Genomic DNA, 26945 nt, shown 5'->3' on the forward strand with positions numbered 1-26945 from the left:
TAGGTTAACTTAAAAAATAAACAGACCCACTAAAAGGAGAAAATCACAAACAAGATTATCACAAAGAGTTACGATGAAAATGTCTTTAATCAATAACGAAAACTGCTGACCACTATCCAGAAGGTACACTCCACTGAGCCAACCCACACAGGACTTGAAAGGTTGCATTTGAATTAATTCCTGAGGTTTACTGAACTATTTATCACAAAACACTTTCAAACCAGGCTCTTTACTGACAAGAGAAGAAAAGCTTCACAGGGACTACAAATGCTGTTTTCTCATTACCACCTTTTCACTGGAGTCATGGAGATTGCTCTCCACATATAGCAGGACTGACTGCTCTCCACCACGACAGCATTAACAACATCATATATTTGAGGTGTGTATCCAACGGGAAGCTTCAGAGATTCCAAGGTGAAAAAGATGCTGTCATCTATCACCCCATTTCTTCCATGTAGGCTAGTAATGTAGGCCTGTAATTACAGATAACAGAAACGTTCATGTAAAAGCTTTGTACGCTGTAACAAGGTCCGCAGCTCCTCTCTCTGGCCTTAATCTGTAGGTCACTCTAAATCAGTGACTCCCAGCCTGGCCACCATATTTGTCACATCCGGAGCACTCTGTAAGACTACCCATGCTGCCAGACCCCACCTCACATCAGCTAAGTCAGGTTCCCTGCAGGTGGGGCCCTGGTCTAGGATTAGAAATACTGCTCTAAATATAACACTCAATGTCCATTAAACTTTCTCCTAATGGTTGAGAGAGTGAAAGGGGTAGAGTGAGAAAGAGATGTGGTGGCCAACAAATGTCACTGCCCTACTTCCTGGGTCACATCCCAAATGCCATCTGTCCTTTTCTGCAAACTGACTTTCCCACGCATTTCCCATCTCCACTACCTAAATCACACCCAGCATTTACTGCAAGCTCTGGTCCCACAAGCTCTCCATTCATTCTTCCCCAACAATTCCCTCAACATGATTTGTTTTCTATTATGGTTGCTCTCAGAGCACTTCAATACCTCCCAAGTAAACTACCTAATTTAGATTTTAATTACATGTGTGTTCCATAGAATTCCTGAATTCTTTCCCTTCAGAAGCACGGTCCATTCCATGAAAAAATAGAACCCTCTATGGCAAAGAATGGTTTTCCCAACACACCCCACGGGATCACGAGCAGCAGCAATAATCACTAGTGGGAGGAGAAGCAGAAACAGACGACAAGAGCTACATGCAAACGAACTACCTCATGCACATGCTTATGTCTCAGAGGCTTCACCGACAGGGCTCTTCTGCCCAACGTGTCTGATTGGGTGGAAAACTCAACTTCTACTCGGTCTCCTTGGTAAGGCTCAAAACCTAAAACAGCCATGGAGAGAAGTCGAGTTGGAATATTCTTGGTAATATTATGCTTCACCATTACTTTGACGTTGTAATACCCTAAGATAGTTTCTATTACATTGAAAGCACACTTTGAACCTTTTAAAACAAGTAACCTGTAAGTATTTCTGTCAGAAAGGATGTTTATAACCCTTTATGCGTTGATTTTCTCCCTGGTTTAACAAAGTCTTTTGGAGAAAAGCATCAAGTGGGCATCACAGGGCAATCTCTTTGAGAGCACCATGGGATTTCTTCAAACATTGGTCACATTCACAAGTCTTTCTGGATAGGCAGGGAAGTACATAAGTCAGGGCACAAGTATGAATCCGGCCGCCTCGGTTCAAACCTTGACGCTGCCACTTACTCAGCTTGCAACCTTGGTCAAGTTACTTAACCTGTTTGTACCTTGACTTCTTCATCTATAAAATGAGAAGCATAATTGTAGTACTTACCACAGAGAGTAAAGGGACAACCGTCAGTACATATAAAACTCACAGAACAGTGCCTGGCACATAATCAGCCCAAATACATGCCACAGCCTAAAAATGGCAAGATTCTTCCAAGCTATCAAGTTGGGAGGACCACTGGGAAATGTGAGACACCCTAGGTTATGTTTACATGAAACATTAACAGGAAAACTCAGCTCAGATATCTTGTGATACACTGAATGTTCCTGTTATAGTACAAATCTATAAGTACTTATCTGTTTAATAGTTTGGTAACCCCTTTTTTTAGTTTTCAATAAACCTTTTTGGCAGCAATGAGCAAAAGAATGAATGTGTGCTTAGGGAAAAATGAGTAATGAATTAATTTTCCAGGAAAGTTGATGAATACATGAACTATGTAATTCATCTGTGCTATGGACTGAATGTCTGTGCCCCCTAAAATTCTTATGTCGAATCCCTGACCTCCAGTGAGGCTGTATTTGGAGATGGGCCTCTAAGGAAGTAACTAATATTAAATGAGCTCATAAGGAGGGGCGTCTGGTTGGCTCAGTCAGTAAAGCACGTGACTCTTGATCTTGGGGTTGTGAGTTCAAGCCCTGTGTTGGTTGTAGAGATAAATAAAAATAAATAAATAAATAAATAAATAAGCTCATAAGCAAGGGGCCTTAACCCAACAGGATTTGTGTCCTTGTAAGGAGAGACACTGAGAGCTTGTGCTCTCTCTCTCTCTCTCCCTCACACACACCAAGGAAAGGTCACATGAAGACTTGGTGAACTGAGGGGCACCTGGGTGGCTCAGTCGGTTAAGCGTCTGCCTTCAGCTCAGGTCATGATCTCACAGCTCGTGAGTTCAAGCCCCACATCAGGCTCTGGGCTGACAGCTCAGAGCCTGGAGCCTGCTTCAGATTCTGTGTGTCCCTCTCTCTGCCCCTCCCCCACTCGTGCTCTGTCTCTCTCTGTCTCACAACAATGAATAAATGTTAAAAATTAAAAAAAAAAAAAAAAAAAAAAGACTTGGTGAACTGGAAGCTGTAAGCCAGAAACTGTAAGTCAAAAAGAGTTCTCACCAGAAACCAAATTGGCTGAAACCTCAGTCTTGGATGTCCAGCTTTCAGAACTGTGGGAAAATAAATTTCTATTGTTTAAGTCACTGAGCCTATGGTGTTTTGTTACAGCAGCCCGAGTAGACCAAAACAACATTTGGTCTGTCAACATTTACTCTCCACCATAGGGGCCATAGTGATATCACTATCCATAAGAAAACCAGAGGACTAGATCCCCTGAAGCTTTTACCTTACAACTTAGTAGATATTTTAAGAAACAGTGCCCAAAGACCACAAGTTAACATGAGAAGTTACAAAAGGTACATTGACATATAATTCTATGATGCATGACTTTTCTTTTATCAAATAACTGCTCTAACATAATTTCAACAATGTTGTATTACAATTTTTCTTAGGTACATTGCAAGAGTTTAACAATAGCTGTTAAGATCTTAGGTCCATTAGGAGAAGAACTTCACAAATGATCAAATGATGCCAGATGCTTTAAAGAAGAGTTAAGTGAATTCCAGTAATGGTTTGATTCCTTCCATCCAAATCATGGAATCAAAGTAAGAGAGAAAATGATCAGCCTCTAATGTCCAAAACTAGTCACAGCTAGACCTCAGTATTATAACTGTAATAATATTATAATATTATACTATGATAATTAGAATTCAATATCATAACTATTAAGTGTGGTCTGACACAGCCAGGCCATTTTGCTTTCCTGTTAGACGTAAACAATCTCATAGGATACAACCTCAGATAAAGTCACCCTGAGACTATGACAAAATGAAATAGAACAAAGCCATTTCATAATTTTGTCTAAGCATGAAAAAAAGCAAGGCTACTGTGCCACCCACAAAATAACCAATCACTGACAGCATCCAATTTAGGGTTAACCCTCGCTTCCTTACACCCTCCCCCAGATCACCCAACTAAATCTCAAAGCCTATAACAGCTTCTTCCTGATACCCTGTAACTGAGACATGCCATGGTTCCACCATGGTGTGTGTTCTCCCCTCTGAGACAAGTACTAAGCCTAACTTGATCTTTGCCTGAAGAGCTTCGGCAAAAGTTGTGAAAGTTCTCTCTGGCAGAGGCAAAATAGCTAATATTAGTACAAATGCTGTTACAAATTCAGTATAAAAGTCCTACACTGGGGTAGCATTATCAACAATAGCCAAGTAATGGAAAGAACCCAAATGCCCACCAACTGATGAATGCATAAAGATGTGGTATATGTACAAGGGAATATTCCTCAGCCATCAAAAAGAATGAAATCTTGCCATTTGCAACAACATGGATGAAGCTAGTGTGTATTATGCTAAGTGAAATAAGTCAGTCAGAGAAAGACAGCGTATGATTTCAGTCATACGTGGAATTTAAGAAACCAAACAGATTAACATAGGAGAAAGAGAGGAAAACCATAAAACAGATTCTTAGAGAACAAACTGAGAGTTGCTGGAAGGGTAGTGGGCATTAAGGAGGGCACTTGTGATGAGCACTGGGTGTTATATGTAAGTGATGAATCACTAAATTCTACTCCTGAAACTAATATTACACCATATTTTAACTAACTAAAATTTAAATAAAAACTTGAAACATAAAAAAAGCCTTACACTGGGAATATACTCTTTTGTTTTTGCAGTGTTTTTTTTTAGATTAATTTATTTTGAGAGAAAGAGAGCACAAGTCAGGTAGGGACAGAGAGAGGGAGAGAGAAAGGGAGAGAGAAAGAATCCCAAGTAGGCTACACACACCAAGCTCCACGCTGAGCCCAACATGGGGCTCAGTCTCACGACCCTGAGATCATGATCTGAGCCGAAATCAAGAGTCAGAGGCTTAAGGGACTGACCACCCAGGGGCCCTTGTTTTTGCAGTGCTAACATAATTACAAATTTGGAACAAAGTATCATAGTAAACATACTGTTCTTGGAAAATTAAAAAATTGATGGGGGGCACCTGGGTGGCTCAGTCAGTTAAGTGTCTGACTTCGGCTCAGGTCATGATCTCGCCATCTGTGGGTTCCAGCCCCACGTCGGGCTCTGTGCTGACAGCTCAGAGCCTGGAGCCTGCTTCAGATTCTGTGTCTCCTCTCTCTGCCCCTCCCACACTTGTGCTCTGTCTCTGTCTCTCAATAATAAGTAAACATTAAAAAAATTTTTTTAATAAAAATAAAAAACTGATGGAACAGAAATGTAATTGGAATTGGTTGTGGTGCAAGCATAATTCATACCCGCATCCAAACATCCATGATATTCAACCAACTGAAACCAAAGCTGTAGTAATCAAAATTTAGAAGACATGTGTGTACGTGTGTAGACCTGTGTGTATTTACATATTCAAAATAACAGAACTACAAACCTCTGGGACAAAGTTAATACTGAATACAAAAAGATAATGACTCAGCAGGTCCCTGGCTGGCTCAGTCAGCAGAGCACATGTCTCTTGATCTTGGGGTCATGAGTTCAAGCCCCACCTTGGGGGTAGAGTTTACTTAGTAACAAACAAAAAAAGATAATGACTCAGAATGGTGACTTTTCTCTTTTTTCTTACTACTTTCTTCTGTTTCTTATACAGATCAATCAGATTTGAGCCTCTGAAGGACTGTGAAATCAGCCCAACTGTCTTACTATGGTAGTGATTTTTTTTTTTTTTTTTTGGAAACGAGTCCTTTTAAGTTTGGTTACAGTCTGTTTAAAATCAGTTGGAAGCCTTTAATAAAAAAATTCAACCAACATAGTGCCAAAATTCAGGTTTGGAAGGTTTTGGAGAATTACATTTACCCACATGAAATTTGCAGGGAGAGAGGTCAAAAATTCCCTCCCCTCAAAAATGGAAGAGTGAGCAAATTGAACCATCAGAGCTCAACTGCTGTACAAATTTGAAATCAGATGATTATATTTAAGAACATTTCAGAGTGTGGCAAAAATCTTCATATGCAGCTCTTATTTTGTATTGGAGATATTTCTATCCATAGCAGGATGGAAGGAAATTAAGAAAACCTACAAATTTGCCACTGGATCACAATTTGATGAAACATTCAAATGTTTCTGTTGATGGACTCTGAGACGTTCTTTTTTAGAACTAATTTTGTTTTTGAAAGATGTATTAATACTATTTTAAATGTCCAAACTTAAAACCAATTTGTTAGTCATAGATAAATAACTCAAAAGCTGATTTAATTTTAATTAATTGTAACACCCCATTTTAGTCTCAAAAAATGACTCAGATTGGGGGTCCCTGGGTGGCTCAGTTGGTTAAGAGTCAGTTGGTGACTCTTGGTTTTGGCTCAGGTCATGGTGTCGTGGTTCATGAGTTCGAGTCCTGAATCAGGCTGTGTGCTGGCAGAATGGAGCCTGCTTGGGATTCTCTCTTTCTCTCTCTCTCTCTCTCTCGCTCTCTGCCCTTTCCCTGTTTGCACACACTCTCCCTCTCTCAAAATAAATAAACATTAAAAAAAATTTTTTAATGACTCAGATTGGACAACAGAGGATATGGTCACCCCCTATAGCTATAGCTGAAGGAGAGAGTTGCCCTACAAAAGCTATGGCCTTTGGTAGATGTATAAAGTCATTGCCAAAGTACAGCCTGGAAATGAGGTATCTAGGGAAATAAATATTCCATCTCCCTGCCCACTCCAGTCTCCTAAATTCAAGCATAAGAATGTCAGAAGCTGAAGGACAGGGTTTTTTAGTGACTATTGGTCACTATAGTGGCATATTGAAACAGGAAGCTACCTCTGACCTGAGTAAGACATTGTACAGTTGGACACTTCAAGGCATGAGGGAAAGTCCAAAAAGGGATAAGAAGGTTACACAGAATTTTTTTTTAATCTTTCAAGTGGGCACTCAAGCCAATATATTCTGAAAAATAAAGAAATAACCTTATTTGTGACCTCAGGTTTCTAACTCAGGTCGCACTGGTTACATAAGGATATGTAGGATGATATAGGACCATATTAACACATAACCTGAAAAATAAAGGGGAACGAAATCGCAACATTATGCACTTGGTAGGCCCCCCCCTGCCCTGAGGGTCTTGAAGGCTCAATTCCATTTTAGTATCCTTCACCAAAATGGTTAAGATTTATTGTTTATTCACATACAAAATACAATCATGGACCCAATACTGACATTAACTATTTCCCATGAGTAACACTCATGGACCTAAACCCTCAAATCTTGTGTGCATAATGGGGACTGATCACCACCATCCTGTGAGGCAAGTCCAAACAAATGGGATCTTGGGCCCCGAAGCACCCATTAGAGCACCTCTCACTGACACATAAACACATTCAGGCTGTGCCAAGAAGAACACACACTCTCAGCTGCTCTCTTCCACGCTCCTGTCCCACAACGGTCTCCATATATTCACTTCCCACTCACTCCTCAACCTGCTTACCACTCTTTCTGTCACCTATCCCATCTGATTAGAACTGACCGCATCAAGGTTATCCCAAAAGGTTCTCGACAGGAGTAAATCTAGTGTAAATTATGCCCTTCACACGGGACCAGGTTCTATCCCATTTGGATCCTACTGGCACTTACAACCTCATCTCAAACCATTTCACATTCGGGTCATACCACACATACTCACCACCCTCCCGCCACCCTCCCGCCACCCTCTCCTCCCTTCAGTTCCCATCGCAGGCCCCTATTCCCTGACTCCAAATATTTTCCCCAGCTGGCTCCTTCTTCAGGTCTCAAGTATCACTTCCTTCCCTAAATTGCTGTCTATAGCAAACCCTACCACACCGTACCCTCCTGTTGTACTATTACAGCACCTAGTTCAAGTCCTAGACGGTAAAGAACAACCTGGAACTCTCTCTCTTTTTGGGGGGGTGGAGGTTACTTGCCGATTGCCTGCGATCTAGCTCCTTAGAATGCAAATATTAGGAAAATAGGACCTGGAACAGAGCCAGACGTTCAAATATTTACTCTGTTGCATGAACATCAAGAAGAGAATCCACACTGATTTCCCATTGTGTGGGACCAAAAACTTTCACTCAATTTTTCCTTTTTTTAGATTCCCATTATGCTTTTATTTTTTTTTATTTTTAACATTTTTTATTTATTTTTGGGACAGAGAGAGACAGAGCATGAACGGGGGAGGGGCAGAGAGAGAGGGAGACACAGAATCGGAAACAGGCTCCAGGCTCCGAGCCATTAGCCCAGAGCCTGACGCGGGGCTCGAACTCACGGACCGCGAGATCGTGACCTGGCTGAAGTCGGACGCTTAACCGACTGCGCCACCCAGGCGCCCCCCCATTATGCTTTTAAATTGGAATTGTCTTTTGCCATTTTCATTGGGTTTCATAATCACATCAACAGCAGCTGTTTTGACAATTCTAACCATGACTGATTAGGTGCTCAGGTCTTTTTAATCTACCCACTTTCTTACCCTGGAGAAGTCTATTATTCTGATTCACTTGATTTATTTTGTAGCAGTAAATCCCTTCACCCGTGATTTGGGTCCCGGCCTCTATTTATGCCTCAGGGCCCTGGTTCCATCAGTCCTTCCTGCTCTCTCCTGCACCTTCAATCAATCCCTTTGGCATTACAAACATGTTCAAGTGTTTCCCATATTGAGAAGAATTCTGCTAGCAAGGGCTACTACTGTTGGCAGTGACTTCCAGTTGGCATGGTTATATGAACCAGGAAGTTGACTTTGGAGCTTAGCAATCACAGGGGCCTTTTCTCTTAGAATTGGGTATTTCTAACTAAACATGTCTTAAAATCCTAGCTGCCACCAGATAACCATCTTTGGGGACTTCCATGGTTACCAACTAAGGTCAAGTCCTGGCTTTTTAATCCAAGAAAAATCAAATGGAAAGATGCAGTGTGGCTGAACTAACTTCCCCTTTTGTGTTCAAGCTAAACAGCATCTGGTTGGGCTTAAACAGGTACAAAATTTTTACTTCTATTCATCTTTCAAAACCCAGCCTGGCAGGGGGTTGCAGGGCTGTGGAGCCCAGCTGGGAAAGCATCTCACCCAGGCAGCCTTCCCCAAGTCTCCCTGTAGCAGTCATTTTCTCTCCTCTGCTCAGTAGTGTTGTTTTCATCATGTTCTTTTTTTTTAATGTTTTATTTATTTTTGAGAGCAAGAGAGAGAGTGTGAGTGGGGAGGGGCAGAGAGAGGGAGACACAGAATCCGAAGCAGGCTCCAGGCTCCAAGCTGTCAGCACAGAGCCAGACGAGGGGCTTGAACCCACGAATTGTGAGATCATGACCTGAGCTGAAGTCTGACACTCAACCAATGAGCCACCCAGGCGCCCCTCATCATGTTCTTTTAATGTATCCACATGTCTATCTCTCCCAGTTAGACTGTGAGCTCTTTGTAGGCGTGGTTTAATAAAGTCTTACTTATCTTGGTCTTGCCGATACCAAGCACTCTATCATGTGCTGAGTTAAACTCAAATAACTTAAACAAATTAACAAATTACAGCTTTAGGCATAAAACAGCAAAATGTTGGGGCGCTCAGTCAGTTAAGCACCTGACTTCGGTTCAGGTCATGATCTCACGGTTCGTGGGTTCGGGCCCTGCTTCAGGCTCTGTGCTGACAGCTCGGAGCCTGGAGCCTGCTTCAAATGCTGTGTCTCCCGCTCTCTCTGCCCCTTCCCCGCTCACGCTCTCTCTCTCTGTCTCTCAAAAATGAATAAACATTACAAAAATTTTTTAAAAACAACAAATTGTTATACCTGATAATTACCAAATAGAATTCAACAAAAGTACACACACACACACACACACACACACGGAAAATGCTAAAGGAGGTTATCAAGAGGACATGACCACCAGTTGACCCATGAGCTGGACCCCAGGTGGCTGGAGGCTCTTCATCACCCCCCTCCCCTGTCTTTGGAATGTTATGTTCTGCCCACCACCCCCACAGCTGGAGGACATAGCATTTAGAGATCAAGGTTTTGCTGAGACCGCCTGGACAGTGTATGTAACTGAACGCAATTAAGGCATCTATGTAAATTTTTAAGATTCTGGAAGGTGGGTGCAGAGATCTATTCACTTGGTGTCCACCCAAGACAAGCCTTGTATGTAAGTTCCCTTGCTTATTACACTGGCCACCTACCAATTGGGAGGGGTTTGCCTGTTTCTTTGATCTCTCCTTGCCCTCCATGTACAGGGGCCAGTTTGCAAGCCAACGGAAAGGTACAAGGCTATCTCCAAATTTATTTTAAAGCATTTAAAATATTTTTTAAAAAAGAGCATCCCTTAATGTTTTTCTGTTAGATTATAAATTTTATGCCTATATGAATGGAAAAATTACAAAAATACTAGCTGTTGCATCTAATAAATGAAATGGTAACAAATGGTAGCATGAATTCTTAAGAACATTAGGTATCTGTCCCTTGTTGCATGTTATCTTCAACTCCAAAGGTCGATCTCAAGCATTAAAGAGCCTCTGATTGGAGCCAAGGATGCTAGAGAAGTAGTTCTAATGTGAAAATCCTCTTGCCAAGTAGCGTGTTTGAAATTTGACGCTGGAAATGATGCCTATAACCATCTGCAAATCCAATCTATAAAATGAAAAAATAGATAAAACCTAATATTAAATTTTAAAAGATGTAAATTGTACCTTTACAAACAACATCTAGTGAGAAGTAAGTTGTATGATCAATGTAGTCAGCCCCTTCCTCTGCAGAGGTAATAGAGGCAAATGAAACTCTAGCGTAGGAGTTGGACATTCCATTGCCATGGCAACTATCACAGAGAGCAACCACCTGCAAAATAAAGAAACAATTACTGCAAACATAACACAAATTTAAAAAACAGAAACACACTTTAATCATTGTCATTCAAGAAGTGATTTAAACAACTATAACAAACAGTGGTGAATAGATTTCACCTGACAAACATATGATAGACATGAGATGATGATAAAATAATGAGTGAGCTTTATATCTTTCATTACTTTATTTTTTAGAGAAGTTTACAAAAATTGAGCAGAAATTTCCATACATTCCTCTCCTCCATTCTTAGTTTGCCCTATTACTAGAATCTTGCATTTGTTTGATTGGTACATTGGTTCAATTGATAACCCAATATCGACACGGTATATTTAATTAAAGACCATTGTTTAAATTTTTTTAACATTTATTCACCTTTGAGAGACAGAGTGAGACAGCGCGAGCGGGGGAGGGGCAGAGAGAGAGGGAGACACAGAATCATAAGCAGGCTCCAGGCTCCAAGATGTCAGCACAGAGCCTGACACGGGGCTTGAACCCACGAACCATGATACCATGACCTGAGCCAAAGTTGGACACTTAACCAACTGAGCCACCCAGGCACCCCTTAAGTTCATTGTTTAAATGAGGGCTCACTCTTTGTGTTGTTCTGTCATATATTTTTTTAATGTTTACTTATTCTTGAGAGAGGCAGAGCACGAGTGCGGGAGGGGCAGAGAGAAAGAGAAACAGACAAACAGAATCTGAAGCAGACTCCAGGCTCTGAGCTGTCAGCACAGAGCCCAACCTGGGGCTCGAACTCACGAACCGCGAGATCATGACCTGAGCCGAAGTCAAAGGCCTAACCGACTGAGCTACCCAGGAGCCCCATGTCATATATTTTTAAAATGTGTCTAAAAACACAATTTGTGTACCAACCAGGTTTAATGCACTGATGGTACTAGATTTGAAGGTAAAAGATACACTGTTCCTGCCCTCCAGCAAGTCACAATCAAAGAGGAGTAAAAGACAAAAATCACTAATTCAGTGCAAGTTGTGACAAATGGTAAAACCAAGTGCAAATGCTGGCTGCTGCGAATTCCCAGCAGGGAGGGAATTTCAAACTGAAAGAATATAGGACAACAGGGTGCCTGTCTAGCTCAGTCATGATCTTGGAATTGTGAGTTCGAGCCCCACATGCATGTAGAGATTATTTAAATAAATTTTAGGGGCACCTGGGTGGCTTAGTAGGTTAAGTATCTGACTACTGGTTTTGGCTCAGGTCATGATCTCACGGTTTGTGAGTTTGAGCCCCACATTGGGCTCCATGCTGACAGTGTGGAGCCGCTTCAGATTCTCTCTCTCCCTCTCTCTCTCCCCCTCCCCTGCTCACTCTGTCTCTCTCTCTCTCTCAAAAATAAATCAATCAATAAACTTAAAAAATTTTTAATAAATTTTAAAAACTTAAAAAGAAGAATATAGGACAACTTCCTGGAGAGAGTGGGATTTGATATAGGCTGTGAGAAAAGAGAAAGATTTTTACCTGGCAAATGTGTGTAGGGTTGAGGACAGGGGCAGGGAAATGACAAGGGAGGAGAGACAACACATCTCAATGTAGAAGAACAAGGAAGAAAACTAAAAGATTCCAGATCAGTGCCCCCAGAGGGAAAGAGCATGAGATAAAGTTGGGAAGATAATGGGGGAAGGAGGAAGCTCTAAAAAGACAAACAGAGCTGCCTGGGTGGCTTAGTCTGTTAAGCATCTGACTTTGGCTCAGGTCATGATCTCCCAGTTCGTGAGTTCAAGCCCTTCGTTGGGCTCTGTGCTGACAGCTCAGGGCCTGGAGCCTGCTTTGGACTCTGTGTCTCCCTCTCTCTCTGCCCCTCCCCCACTCGTGCTCTGTCTCTCAGAAATAAACAACAGATTAAAAAATTTTTAAAAAAGTCTTGGAGGAAATACTGGCAAAACGTTCATAAGATAAATTTTCTAACAAAGCTCTAATTTCCATAACGTACAAACAGCTCTGATGCTCCTACTAGAAATAGCTCTAAGAAAAAAAAAAAAAACATTGTTGTACTCTCCCCAACACTTAAAGAAATGCAAAATAAAATTATGAGACTGCCTTTTTTTAAAGATTGGAAAAGATTTCGAAGATTGAAATATTTCCAACCTTGTCAATATTGGCAAACAGGCATTTTCACAGCCTGCTGTTGACAGTGCCAATTGGTACAATAAAGCTGAAGCATAATTTGACAGTATCTATTAAAATGGTAAATGTCTACATTGAGGTGATGATTGCATGACTCTGTACAATTTACTAAAAATGTCATCGAACTATGTCCTTAAAAATGGAGACTCTTGGGGTGCCCGGGTGGCTCAATCAGTTGAGTGTCAAACTCTTGATTTTAGCTCAAGTCATGATCCCAGAGTCATGGGATCAAGCCCCAAGTTGGGCTCTGCCCTGACCATGGAGCCTGCTTAGTGCTTAGAATTCTCTCTCTCTCTCTCTCTCTCTCAAAATAAATAAACAAACTTAAAAAAATAAAGTGCATGTCTGTTCACCTAGCAATTACATTTCAGCAAAGTCAAAAATCCTTTACTTGGGGGAGAAAAGGAAGTTGCAGTATAATAATCTAGACTCTAATAATTATTATTGTTAAATAGTTTTAGTGCTGAAGAATAGATATACAATTTCTACTTTTATAAATAGAAAGCACTACAAAGATAGGAACAAGTGTACCGCACAACACAGTGAATTGGAATTCAAATTCCACTGTACCTCTGCCATGCCAGGTCACTTTAGAGAGGCTGAATAAACAGAAGCAAGGTTGAAAGCCCCCCAGGAATAAAGATGGCCCCCAAACTCATACTAATCTTACTTTGATCGCTTTCCATCCATATGTTTTATCTTCTTCCACAATGGCAGTGACTTTTTGTCCCACGTTCAGAAACACACTGTCAGTCACAACATCACTACTGAAGTAGATCAAGTCATCAATCAAGCCGTGGTCCTTACAGACCTTTGTCACAGCTCCCTGTACAGTTTTTAATGTGGTGTCACCTAAGAGAGGGGTAAACAAAACGTTTCATTAATCAGTCTCCAAAGTAAGTACCCATGAGAAATAAAGCCTTCCAGGGGAAGATATGGTAGACAATGATCTAGCTACAGAAATAAGCTGGACTTAGTTTGAGATGCAGAGGGGCACAGTGATTAAGTGTTTGGGAGGCAGAATGCTCATGTTAAAAGGTTGGTTCCACCATTTCTCTGTAAGGCACAGCAGCCCAATGCACTTGGCAGTGGAGCTTTGCCATAGAGGGCGCTGGGTCTGGAACCAGACTCTTTGGCTGTGAACACAGTTCTTCCCTTTACCATCTGTGTAACCCTGGGCACATTTCTTAACCTCTCTGAATTTGTTTTCATCTGTAAAGCCAGGGCAATCTTAATGTCTGCCCAAGAGAAGAGATCTTAAATGTCCTCACCACACGCGCACACACACACACACACACACACAGGCACAAAGGATAACTATGTAAGGTGATGGATGTGTTCATGAACCTTATTGTGCAAACATTTCACAATATACACATATAACAAGGCATCATGTACACCTTAAACTTAAGAGTGTGATGTGGAAATTATGTCTCAATAAAGCGGGGGGGGGGGGAGGGAAGGGTTGTTGTAATTATTAATTGACACGTACATGTCAAGTGCTTAGCACTGTGAATGTCTCCCACAGGTTAGAGCTTACGTGTTCGTTGTTATCATGGCTTCTGCGTCTAGAGAGTCTTTAAACGGCCATTATTGTTATAGAATTTTATCATTATCAGCGATAGCAGCAGCAGCAGCATCTAGAGATTATTCAAACATCTCACCAGACAAAACACATAAAGAGATCTGGGGGTTTAAATCTAGTCCAAATGTGCATCCCAAACGCTCAGGTTTATTTTTTTCTGAACAAACACACCTAGTAAGCCATAATTTTGGATTGAACCTAGAGACTAAGCCTGCAGAGCCCACACTATGAACCACAACACATTAGGTGCCCTCTAAAGTGAGGCTGGGAGAAATATTGATTATAATAGATTATGGTTTCAGGGGGGCACATGGGTGGCTCAGTTTTTTAAGCACCCCACTCTTGGTTTCAGCTCACATCATAATCTCACGGTTTGTGCCTTCCAGTTGGGCTCTGTGCTGGCAGCGAGGAGCCTGCCTGGGATCTCTCTCTCTCTCGTTCTCTCTGCCCCTCCCCTGCTTGTGCTCTCTCTTCTCTCTCAAAATAAATAAACTTGAAAAAATAGATGATGGTTTCAGAAGCCAAGAAAATCCTGGAAACCTTTTTTTTTTTTTTTTTTTAAATGGGTCAAATTTATCAAGTGAAATCATAAAACACAAAGAAGGGGCACCTGCCTGGCTCAGTCGGTAGAGCATAAGAATCTCGATCTCTGGGTTGTGAGTTTGAGCCCTGGGTTGGAGATTAGTTAAAAATAAAAAATATATATATAAGATAAAACACAAGAAGGGGACGGGACAAGAGGGCAACTGCCACTTAGGCTCATGAGAATATGTCAGAAGTTCTGCATTGTCCCTTCGGCAAAAACACAGTTAACGCACGTGGCAGTGAGAGCTTCCCGCTAAAGCTAAGCCGCAGGCTTCTGTGGCCGACTCAGCTGAGACTCCTCCGGGCACCAGGAAGGCCGGGTCCCAGCTGGGAGGATGACGCTGACCAAACACACACTCACCCCGTGGAAGGAAGTGCCTCCGAGCCCGGGCACACACGTCAGGGGGTGGCTGCTGGGCCTCCGGGCCTGGGGGAGACCAGCCGGGGCCCCCTCTCTCGCCTGCTCGCGTCTCCCTGACCCGGCTGTAAAGCGGACGGGACAATACTCTGACTTCCCCCGTGAGGGCTTTCCGAGGATCGAATGGCACGAATGCCCCTTAAGGCCCCGAGCCCAGCGCTTGGCACACACAAGCGCTCAGCTCGGCGGATGAACTGCGGCGGATGAACTCGGCCCTGCGGCGCAGGGACGCCGGCCACCCCGGCACGCCCTCTCGGGCTTCACGGGTGCCCAGCGACACAAGGGACGTCTGCACCGGGGTCCCCTGAGTCATCCACTCAGGGCCCGACCCTGGGGCGGGAGTTCAGGACACAGAGGGGAGCGAGTTACATGTGGCCCCTGGCCGCGGACCAGCGACAGACATAGGACTTGACCACCTGGCTTCAGATACACGCGTGTTTGGGAAACAAGATGAAATGCAATCTCAAGTCAGGGAGATCCACTACTACTGAAAAGATGAAAAGGAATCTGGTGCACATTTCCACATTTACACCATGTAAATTCCAACAGCACTTGGGGAAATGCAAGGGCCGGGCACAGCTCCCCAGGGGCCTTCTCTGTCTACACCACTATCCCCTAGGACAGGAGAGTTCTGGGCATGCAGGGACTCTAGGATGCCTGTCCTCACAGGGAGGCATTGCCAGGGGCATGCGGCGCCCTTCTGAGCCAGGAAAGGGGAGCACCCTTAGGTGCAGGCCCCTGGGAGGGAGGAGACGAATCGAGTACCTTCCAAGAGCTTCACATGCTGCTCCTTCTCGGCCTCCGAGGAGTCCACCCTCCGACGGAAGAAGGCAAGAGCCTTGGAAATGAAGCGAAGCATGGTCCCGTTGTTAGGGCAGCCTGTGCCCCTCAGACACAACACCAAGCTTGCTTCTCTGCCTCCCACAGAGCCGCTCAGACGCCACGGCCACCCCTCAGCACCACCCGACGTCCAGACAAATGCCTATGAGAGCCTTCGTTCAGCCTGCCACACGAGGGGCTTTAGCGGGCTCACCATCCAGCCAATGGGAACACAGCGGGCTCAGTGGAAGCCACTGAGAAGCCGTGAGCTGATGGGCGGGACTTCATGGCTCCTCCTATCAGAGGTGAGAGCGGAAATGTGGTGGCCAGCCGGAAATCACTTCCAGTGTGATCCCTTTTTGCGCCTCTCCGAGAGTAGAGGGTCTCTGTGGGCTTCTGTAGGGAGGGCCTGATGCCTGTCTTGGAAGGTGGCACAGCAACTTGCCCCGAGGACCTTGCTCCCAGATGTGTAATCCCCACTCCTCACGGCCTTCTTTTCTCTTCCTTTGTCGCTAGGCGCCCTCCACACACCACCACCCCCACCGCCACCCTACCAACACCACCACCTCACCCCTATACTCACTCCACAGAGAGATCAGTGAGTGTTCAGCTCTAAGCAACGGCTTTCTGTTCAATGTTAAACGATACCACAGATACTGTGGGAAAGCTGAACTTGCACGTCTATATTTGTATCAAAACAGGCTGTGTCTTGCTCTTCTTGGAAGGGAGCCAACTGTGCCAAGGCACTCACTATGCACTATGGTCCCAGGAGCCACTTTTTTTTAAATCTTTTTTTAACTTTATTTTGAGAGAGAGACAGAGAAGCAGAGAGAGAGGGAGAGAGAGAATCCCAAGCAGGCTCCGTGCTACCAGCTCTGTGCTATCAACCAAGAGTTACAGGGGAGAGGAATTTGGGATGTGTGGTTTCGAAGGAAAGTCATTGGAGGAGAGTGAGAGTCCAAGGTTGTGATAGCCTCTCATTGGCTGAGTTGGGGCAGTTTCTCACTGGCTGAGTTGTTGCTGAGCGAGGAGGAAATCTTCCTTCCTCCTGCTGGGGTAGGAAAGTAAGTTTCTTCCCGTTGGGGTCTGCAGATGTTGTTGACAAGTGGTAGTGTGTGAGAGCTCTCCCTTTAGGGCTTTCCCACTCCATTTTAAATGAGGTTTCCTTTATTAATTTTCACATTTTCCCCCTTTTGATCATTTTCCTCTAAAACATCACTGATCAAGAGTCAGGTTTTCCACATTTACTGCTTTTGTCCCTCAGTGCCAGGAAGGACCCTTCATGGTTGCCATATCTCACATTGGAGGAAAAGTACACAGGTTGGAAACCGTTAAGATCACATTTAGTAACAAGGAAGGGTAGGAAGGAGAACTCTCAGCATTCACATCTAGAGTGTATATCTTATCAGGGTTGTAAGCATTGGAGATCATCTCAAAGCATTGGGCTAGTATCACCCTGTTCCACATGTTGTTTCTACAAAGGTTTATCAGGTTCATATAGAAAGCTTAAAAATAATTATACAAAGCAGAGTTGAAAGTAATATGACAAATCCCATTTGAGCAATGGTTCTAAACTCGGAACCGCAACCTGAAGGTAATCAGCTAAAGAGATCAAAGGACCATGGATCGTTAGGTTAAATTCATTGTAGCCAATGTGCTTGTTCTCTCATTTTGTGCAATTGCGTTTCTACTTCCCCAGAGTGTAGTACGTGGTTTTGACTATCACGCAAGCACTTTCTTGTTCAGCAAGTAGATGATCAAGGGCTGCGTGATTACACCAAACTATTTTAGCCAGGGAGTCAAATGATTGTTTCTGAGCTGCCACTGCATTGGCTGTGGAGTCAGCTACCTCTCCTAATGTAATGGAGAGATTTCTGATCATGTGTTCATTGGCACTTACTCTGACCCAAGGAAGAAAGGCTCTCCTTATGGAGGCAAACCCAGAGTCACATACATCTCCTGGAAGTTCCCATGTAAGGCAACTGTAGAGGTTTAATGGGATGGACCAATGAAAGCTTCTGATTTGTTATGGATGTTGACAGGGACAGCCAAACATCCCAATAAACACTGACCTCCAATTCACCAGTTACCTGAACAGTTAGGTCCATGGGAAATGCCATCCACTGCAGACAAAAATGAAACCAGGTGGAACTCAGACTACTCTGGCTGGGGTCTGGTTATTGACAGATCCATTAGCCAGAATTTTCTGATTGACACTTTCAAGCCAGGAATCAGAAGAGTTGGGATAACATCCTCTAAGAAGCCATCCCATCCTAAAACAGTCCTTTCTACAAATCTTGCAAAGAAAAATTAGCTGATTTGTATTTCCCTTGGGCTCAGGGAGACAGGACACACTTAGATAAGGAAAAGAACATGGAAGGTGGTGAAGATTACACAATTTGCAAAGATGGAGGGATTTAACTGAGCTAATATAGTTATGACTGAAGAAAGATGGAGACAAGGTATGGGGACACTGGGCCATAATAGCATAACTTGATAAGTAACACCCATAAACTTGTAGGTATAATTGGAAGTGGCATTTGGGACTAAGAACAAATTGGTTACAGGTAAGACCAAGGGGTCTCTGACACCATGAACAGATCCAGAAGGCAGAAAGGTTTCCTCCTTTTGCAATGGATTTGGAAATGTGGATAAGAGCATTATTTTTCCAGGAATGAGAGGGAGAAAATAAGGTAAGAAGCAACAGTGAGAAAATGGTATGCTGTATACATGATAACTAATCATAGCGTACTGACATTGACAATTTAAAGCACTTCCAGGGAGGTATAGAAATCGTACTTCCATTTAGGTCTATTTAACCTTTTCACTTTTATAATTTTTTAAAAGTATATTTGTTTATTTTGAGAGAGTGGGGGGGGGGCAGAGAAAGGAGAGAGAAAATCCCAAGCAGGTCCACAGTGTCAACGTGGAGCCCAATGCGGGGCTCAAAGTCACAAACCGTGAGATCACGACCTGAACCAAAATCAAGAGTCAGACACTTAACCAACTGGGCAACCCCGGCACCCCTAACCTTTTCACTTTTAAATATAAATGTCAAGTATTTCCTCCATATGAGATGAAATTCTAATTTTTGCTTCAACCATCAAAATAATTTTGAAATCTCAAGAAGAAGATAGTCTATTATATTTTCTCTTCTTTTTACCCATTCCAATGACTCTTTTTCCTTCCTAAAGTGCCATCTTCCTCAGGTGATCTTTTCCTTTCCATTTAGGAAACTTCCCTGAGCCATTCTTTAAGGATATATCTGCTGATCAAAATTTCTCTTAATTTTTTTCCATCTGAGAATGTCTTTCTTTCCTATTATGAAGGATGTATTAACAGAGATAAAATTTGTGTTTGGGTGGTAAAGTGAACCACCCATTAGTCCTATTCCCTACCACCTCCTTCAGTTTCTTTGATGCTTCAGGCTTGCCTTGTTTCCCTTTACTATGTAGGTAGGAATTGCCAGATCAGTATATATGGATTTGCTGAGTTCCTTACGCCATTATAGAGATGCCACAGAGATGTTCAAGTGTGGTGGTGAACAGGCATTTTGAGAGAGCCTAAATACTCAAGCCAGCTCTCCTTGTGAAACTGGGATGGGGTCATTGTGAATCTACTTCTTGCAGACAGCTTTTTTTTTTAATGTTTATTTATTTATTTTGAAAGAGAGAGAGAGAGAGAGAGAAAGAGCATGTGCACTCATGAGTGGGGGAGGAGCAGACAGAGAGAGAGGGAGAGAGAGAATCCAAAGCAGGCTCTGCACTCTCAGTGCAGAGCCCGACTTGGGGTTCAATCTTACCAGTTGTGGGATCATGACCTGAGCCAAAATCAAGAGTGAACAATCAACAGAGTGAGTCACCTAGGCGCCCCCAGACAGCTTTTTTGAAAAGTTATGTGTATAGGGGCACCTGCATGACTCAGTAGGTTAAGCATCTGACTCTTGGTTTCAGGTCATGACCTCACAGTTCATAGGTTCAGTCCCGAATTTGGGATTCTCTCTCTCTCTCTCTCTCTCTCTCTGCCCCTCTCCCACCCTCTTTCTCTCTCTCTCAAATTACATAAATAAACTTAAAAATTAGAAAATAAAAATAAAAGTTATGTGTATAAGCAAGCATGACTATTTCCACAATTTATTAAATCGCCTTTAATAACTGATCAAGTTTGAGTTGGATTTGCCTTGGAATAAAGATTAGGGTGAAACCACAGAAGTGCTTCTAAGCACACCATTAAAAAATGCCATGAACAAGGGCAACTGAAAACCTGAGACGATCCTGTACAGTATCCAGGGCAAACAATAGATTAAGAGGAGTGGTTAGAAATCACCATGTGATTTGAAGGACTTCGGGGCACACCATGCCAAAATATGCCACTTAGGCATATTATTTTGAGCTAAAAGCACTTGAAACATAGCAAATGCAGGGAGAGGCTTTCTCTGAAATCTCTGTGAAAATTCATAAAAGGAAACCTCATGGGAGACCAGAAGGGGACCCCTTATGTCCTACCTACCATTCCTTGTATATTGCAGACACTGAGAGGAAGAGACATATCTTTCAAATAGATACTACATTAGCTATTACTACCCCAGCAGGAAAAAGAAAGATGTTTCTCCTTCCCTCCCTCCCCAACAAAAGCCCAGCCAATGAAAGACAGTCACAACCAAGCCAATGAAAATCTACTATACTGGAAACTCCCAATGTACTCTAACGTACTTTTTGTTTATAACAGCCATCCCAGCCTCCCCCTTTACTCTATAAAAGAAACTTCCTCTCTTGTTCTCTCGACTTGCCTACCATTAAGCCATTGCTTGATTGTCCTGGGTTGTAATTCTCTCCTATTCCCAAATAAACATGTTTTTGCTGGTGAGTTACTGATAATTTTATTTTTTATTAAAATTTTTTTAAACGTTTATTTATTTTTGAGAAAGAGGCAGAGAGAGAGTGCGCGAGCAGGGGAGGGGCAGAGACAGAGACGGAGACACAGAATCTGAAGCAGGCTCCAGGCTCTGAGCTATTAGCACAGAGCCTGTCATTGGGTTTGAACTCACAAACCACGAGATCATGAACTGAGCTGAAGTTGGACACTTAACCAACTAAGCCACCAGGTGCCCCTGACGATTTTATTTTTTAGGTTAACATCCCCTTATGGGCCTAAAGACAAATCCTCCAAAAGGAACTCAATTCTCATAAAACCCCTCCTAAGAAATTTCATCAACCAGGGAAACTGATTCTTACCACAAGGGGGAAACCTAGAAATCCACACCACATCCAAAATCTTTCACAAACTATCCAATCTCCAGTCCGTTCTACTAAGAACTCACTCATGTTTCCTAAAAAAATCACTTAGTCTCCCCTAAATTGCCTACATCTCCAATCCCCTTCCCCGATTAAGATGGTATATAACCTCTCAAATCACACTGCCTTTCTGGGTGTTCACATTTTTTTTTACCTGTGATGTCCCTGGACAGGTAATATTAAAAATTAATAAAGGTGTATACCTTTTCTGCTGTTAATCTGCCTATTGTCGATTTATTTCATATACCTAGGAGGTGTATACATATAGAAACTAAGAGTGTAGAGGGAAAGTTTTCTTTCCCTACAGGTATAAGAATGAGAATGTGGGGGGAGGGGGGTGCCTGAGTGGTTCAGTCAGCTAAGCATCTGATTGATTTAGGCTCAAGCCATGATCTCACAGCTCAAGAGTTCTAGCCCCACTTCCAGCTCTGTGCTGTGTCAGTGCAGAGTCTGCTTGGAATTCTCTCTCCCTCTCTCTCTCTCTGCCCCTACCCCACTCATGCTCTCTCTCTCTCTATCTCAAAATAAATAATTTTTAAAAAAAATTTAAAAACAAGGACAACAGGGCAATTCAATAAAGAAATACACATGAGCAGCAAATATACCAGAGAGGAAAAATGCGCCTGTGGCTTGGGGAAACTCTGCTGAGTTAGCAGAGAAATGTGAATTAAAGAAAGATCCAACAGGTCGCCCTGCGGGGTTTTCGGAGGAGATGGCGGGGCAGGGGATAAGGTAAACCGGGGGAGCCTTCCCAGTGGGCCTTCAATACAGAATCGGTATAGCGATCCAGACCTTCCGGCCCTCCCCTCCACTCAAGGATACTCGGCAAAAGCAATCCCTGGGCAGCACCACCTTCCAAACCACTCACGCCCTCGGGCTCTGCCCTTGGGAGCCCAGGAGGAGGAGGGGCTTGCAGGCGGGGCGGTCCCGTAGGCGGGTCTATGACAGCGGCGGCAGCTCTGTAGCGCCCGGGAGGGGTGTGGCCAAGAGGGGGGCGGGGTTATACTGGCGGCGGCCTCTGCGGCAGCCGGCGAGGGGCGGAGCTTTCTGTGGGCGGAGCTCTCTGCGAGCTGCTCAGAAGGGGCGGTGGCGGAGGTGGCGGCGGTGGGGCATCCCGGGGCCAGCAAGGGAAGAGGTGACAGAGGGCGGCGCGGGGCGGGGCGCTGCAGGCCTCGCGTCCACCTGCCCGGCCGCTCGCACTCGTGTCGGTCGGCGGGGCCCGCGCGGGCCCAGGCCCATGGCGGCGTCCGCGGCTCTGTCGGCGGCGGCGGCGGCGGCGGCCCTGTCAGGCCTGGCGCTGCGGCTGTCGCGCTCGGCAGCGGCCCGCGGCTCGTACGGCGCCTTCTGCAAGGGGCTCACGCGCACCCTGATCACCTTCTTCGACCTGGCCTGGCGGCTGCGCATGAACTTCCCCTACTTCTACGTGGTGGCCTCGGTGATGCTCAACGTCCGCCTGCAGGTGCGGATCGAGTGAGCGCACGCCGCCGCAGCCCCGGCCAGAGGGACCGGCGCGCGCGGCCCAGACGGACAGGGGCGCCGGCATGGAGGACGGCCGCCGGCACGCGGCGGGGGCAGGAGGCGGGGCGGCCGGGGCCCCCGAACCCTAGACCTCCGCGGGAGGACGCGGGCCACCGAGCCACCCAGCCGGGCCCCGGCCGCGACCCGCCCACACGCGTCGCGACCGGTGACCCATTGCACAGAAACTCACCAGACGGGTCCTTTCCGTCGGGCTCGAGAAAGAAAACACCATTTGACTGCGGCCGACCTGTCGCCTCACGTTGGCCGGGGTGGGGGAAGCAGAAAGGACAAATTCTGCAGCAGGGACTTGACTGGCCCTGACCAACAAGGTAGGAGGCCAGAGGCTGGGGCTTCGGGCCGGCGGGAGCGCTTGCCATGACATCGTGGTGGCCGGCAGGAACTGTGCCCTGGACCCGAGGGAGCCAGCCCCTGAGCTGCCCAGGGAGGGGCGGGGCGGGGCGGGGCGGGGAGAGGGGGCCGCAGGTGCCCAGGACTCCCTGGGTCTCATTCCCAGACGGGTGAGGGGCGGCGGCGGCCTGGGCATCTCGGAGGGTCGGCCCATCCCCGCCCCGCTGTCCCCTGAGGCCCCTATGCTGCCACAGGAACCCCAGGGAGTGAGCTGGGAGAGGCGCCGGGGAAGGCTCTAGAAGGAAAAGATGCTGCCATCTTTCACCCCCTTGTGGGGCCAGACAGGAAGGGTGGTTGTGTTCTTGGCCAAACCCCTGGTCGGTCCCCTTCTCAGGCCCCTGGGGTCTCCACAGCTCCCGCCCAGCCCTTGGCAGAACTGCCTCCTGTCCTGTGTTGGGGGCTGGGGGGCCGCTCTCGGCCTGTTCCCGCTCCCCTCCCCCTCTGAGGGCATCCTGGGGCCGGACGTTTGGACGTTTGGAGACCTGGACGAGTGGGAAGGCTGCTCCGCCCTATCCCTGCCCCCACAGCCTTGCTCTTCCGCCATCGCAGCCACGCTCCACGCTCCCTCCGGCCCCTACCTCTGCCGGCCAGGTGGCACGGAATGCCGCCTCCAGCAGCCCCTGTGCACCCAGAGGAGCTAGGGCAATGGGGATCTCCTTGAGCAGAGGGCAGCTCTCAGGCTGGGGTGGGGAGAGCAGGTGGAAGAGGGGCTTGTAGAGGAGGCAGCACTTGGGGAAAGGGGAGGGGGTGTTCTGGGTGAGGAGGCACTGTCAAGTCTCCGTCTCTTTCTGTCTTTCAGGAACCAGTGTTTGTAGGTGGTGACCCGCCCCTTCTCTGGCCTTGTCAAGAGACTCAAATCCCTGCCCAGGGGCGCCCCTGGCCCTAGAGCTGCCCCCGGGAGCTGCTGGGCAAAGGGCCTGGCCCAGGAGGACAGGAAGGGCCTTCCAGGCAGAGGCACGGAGGGGTGGGGTACCCAGCGGTCCAGTTCTGGCGTGGGGAAGGACGAGACCCTGTCACCTCCACACTAGACCTCCTAGCAACACTTTGAGGGCGTTCTGTTCTCCCCACCCCATGATTGGAAAAGTGGGCTCTGAGACAGGAAGAGATTTGCCCTTGTCACACACATAAGAAGTGGTGGGGCTGAATCTGTCCCCTGTCTTCCAGAAAACCTGGCAGGACAGATTGGGGTGGGGGAGGGGACCTCAAGGCCCTCGGGGCACCTAGGGGGAGAGAGAGGCCCAGGGTAGGGAGTGTGGGGAACTGGCTTTCCTTGGATGGGGGGGTGGCAGGTCACAGGGAAGACAGTCAGGGCTGAGATGGACACGGGAGACAGTCCCAGAACCCCTTGTGGAGCCGAGGCCTTCATCTACACAGCCTGGCCTCCCCTGCCACCCCACCCCAGGCGTGACCAAGGACTCCTCAGCAGTCGAGCGGCAGAAGCCTCTCAGTCTGGGTGGCAGAGTGGGGGTGGGGGGTAGCGTGGCTCCTGGGAACGTGATGGAACCAGGAGGGTGAAGGGATAAAGCTGGTGTGGGGGACGGGGCCGGGACCCACGCATAACCCCATCTCTCTGTCCCCAGGCTTGGCCCCCCGAGCCCAGGATCACGTGAGAGAACCTCCTCTAGATGGGCTTGGATGGTCCTGGAGGCCCCGGGTGTGCTGCTCCCCCTGTACCAGGATGGCCAGGCTCGGCCCCGGGGGAGCCAGGAAAGACCCCGGTCCCACAGCCGCTCTGCCGCTGGCTGCTCTCGGCCCCCAGTGCTCCGAGTTCCTGGGACTGAAAACCGAAGTGGTCTGGTCAGCCCCAGGGACAGAGTGGCCCAGGGTCACACCACCTGCCCTCCTCTGCCGTCCAGCTGGAAGCCCGGTCCTGGGTGAAGGGCTCTGCCTGCCTGGCCCTGGGGACTGAGGCCAGACGAGGCCACCATGTATCCCCTGCAGTTTCCCCGCAGACAGGGTGTACTGGCTTCCTTCCTTGTACCGAGCGTCCTGGGAGTCCCGGTCCTGTGGCCCCTCCTGCACCCAATCCCCTTCCACCCGGAACCACTTGTGGGAGCCTGCCAGCCTGCTGACTCCATCCACAGATCTGTGGGGACAGCCTGCGAGAGCCACACGGGCTGCCTGAGAGGAGAGGACGAGGGGCCTCCTCGGGGCTGATCCACAGATGTGCCCCATTCAAGCCCAGGTCTCACCCTTGGGGTGACCTTCTCCCCGGCTCCAGCCTTGTGGCTCAGCTGGAGCTGCCCGGGGCCTATGACACCTCTTCCCAACAGGGAGAAGTGTGGGGGGAGCCTCAGGGCCCCTGGCCCGAGACCCCTCCTCTGCAGGGACGCCCCGCCCCCGTGGGTCCCCGGTCCCGAGGGCGCAGGAAGTCTCAGCGCGAGGCCCGGGGACTGGGGAGGGTCCGCACATCTTCAGCATGTGTTCCTGCCTCTGCTTTTCTGACCATTTTGGCCTTGAGTAGTTAGCGTGCTTCCTCCCCCACCTCTCCCCTGTCCCCCCGTGGGCCCTGGCTGCCTGATGGGCTCTCAGTGCACTTTATTTATTTGCAGTCTGTTTTCCAGGCAGCGAAGCTTCTACAAAATCAGAGACACGGGCTGAGTAAGATGAGCGTCACTTTCCTGCGTGTGATTGTACTGGTCAGCATTGTCTGCTGAGAAATCTTCTTGCTTCTGGTATTGTCAAATCTTGTCACTCTAAGTTCAAAACAAAACCAAACAAGACTCCTTGAGTTCAATAAAATAAAATAAGACCAGAGGCCTCCTCTCGTGGTGTGGGGCAATAGCCCGGAAGCCCCCCTTGGAGGGCCCGGAGCGGGGGGAGGGGGACCCACTTGGGAGGGCTGCAAGGGGGGTGGGGCTGTGGCAGGGATGCAGGCCTGCTCAGAAGATGCTCAGAGGCCCGACTTGCCTGGGCCAGTGCCCCTGGAGGAGAAGGCAGGAGCGCAGGCCTGACTGGGGGCAGTTTGTCCTATTCACAGCCTTTGTTTGCATAACCGAGTACCCAGTACCCGAGTCTTTTCTTCATTTTACAGCCTGGTGTCAGAAAGCACTTCCTGCGGTCAGTCTTGATGGGGAGATGGGGGAGGTGGGGGGAAATGGGTTCTCTGCACCGAATTTGGGTCACCTGGAGGCCCCTCTACAACAGCAGAGCGAAGTCCCCCTTGGCTCCCTGCCGTCCAGGTGGCCTCCCAGCTTTGGAAACGATGAATCACGGGGACTGAAAGCCAGCACCCCTTCTCCCCATCTTAGACCCGAGCTGTCCCTTCAGTGCTTCCCCAGGGAAGCCTGTCACGGGGTCCGAGGCTGCAGGGCTAAGGATGGGCAGTCAGGCAGAGAGAGGGCTGGTGAAGGGGGCCCGGGGAGGACCGCAGTGGCCGAGGTGAAGAAGGGAGGCCCACCGTCCCCAGGGCGGAGGTGTCCTGAGGATGCAAAGTCACGGTCACGCTGAGGAGCACAGCCTGGGTGTGCTCCACCCGCCGGAGCACTGTGACAAGAGCGACCCTTCCAACACCTGCCACCACAAGAGGGATGGACCCCAGTCCCTGCCAGCACCCTGA

The 26945-nt window shown here is 46.9% G+C and overlaps 2 protein-coding genes across 3 annotated transcripts; one reads left to right on the plus strand and one right to left on the minus strand.

Annotated features, from left to right (window-relative positions):
• Positions 1–62: 62 nt before the first annotated feature.
• CT55 (cancer/testis antigen 55) lies at positions 63–24190 on the minus strand. Of its 2 annotated transcripts, none has more exons than XM_081793791.1 (5): positions 23169–24190; positions 13430–13611; positions 10463–10607; positions 1243–1355; positions 63–473 (listed from the first exon to the last, which is right to left on the minus strand). In XM_081793791.1, exons 1-5 carry the CDS (start codon positions 23353–23355, stop codon positions 282–284), a joined length of 819 nt encoding a protein of 272 aa, XP_081649917.1. In that variant the 5' UTR covers positions 23356–24190; the 3' UTR covers positions 63–281. The 2 variants fall into 2 exon arrangements, with proteins under 2 accessions (XP_081649917.1, XP_081649918.1); XM_081793792.1 differs by lacking the exon at positions 23169–24190 and adding an exon at positions 16113–16604.
• Positions 22509–26143, plus strand: SMIM10L2B (small integral membrane protein 10 like 2B). Its single transcript, XM_081793793.1, has 2 exons — positions 22509–23307; positions 24186–26143. Exon 1 carries the CDS (start codon positions 22698–22700, stop codon positions 22932–22934), a length of 237 nt encoding a protein of 78 aa, XP_081649919.1. The 5' UTR covers positions 22509–22697; the 3' UTR covers positions 22935–23307; positions 24186–26143.
• The last annotated feature ends 802 nt before the right edge of the window (positions 26144–26945 follow it).

The sequence above is a fragment of the Panthera onca genome, chromosome X (genome assembly GCF_046562875.1).
Source record: "Panthera onca isolate mPanOnc1 chromosome X, mPanOnc1 haplotype 2, whole genome shotgun sequence".
Lineage (NCBI taxonomy): Eukaryota > Metazoa > Chordata > Mammalia > Carnivora > Felidae > Panthera > Panthera onca.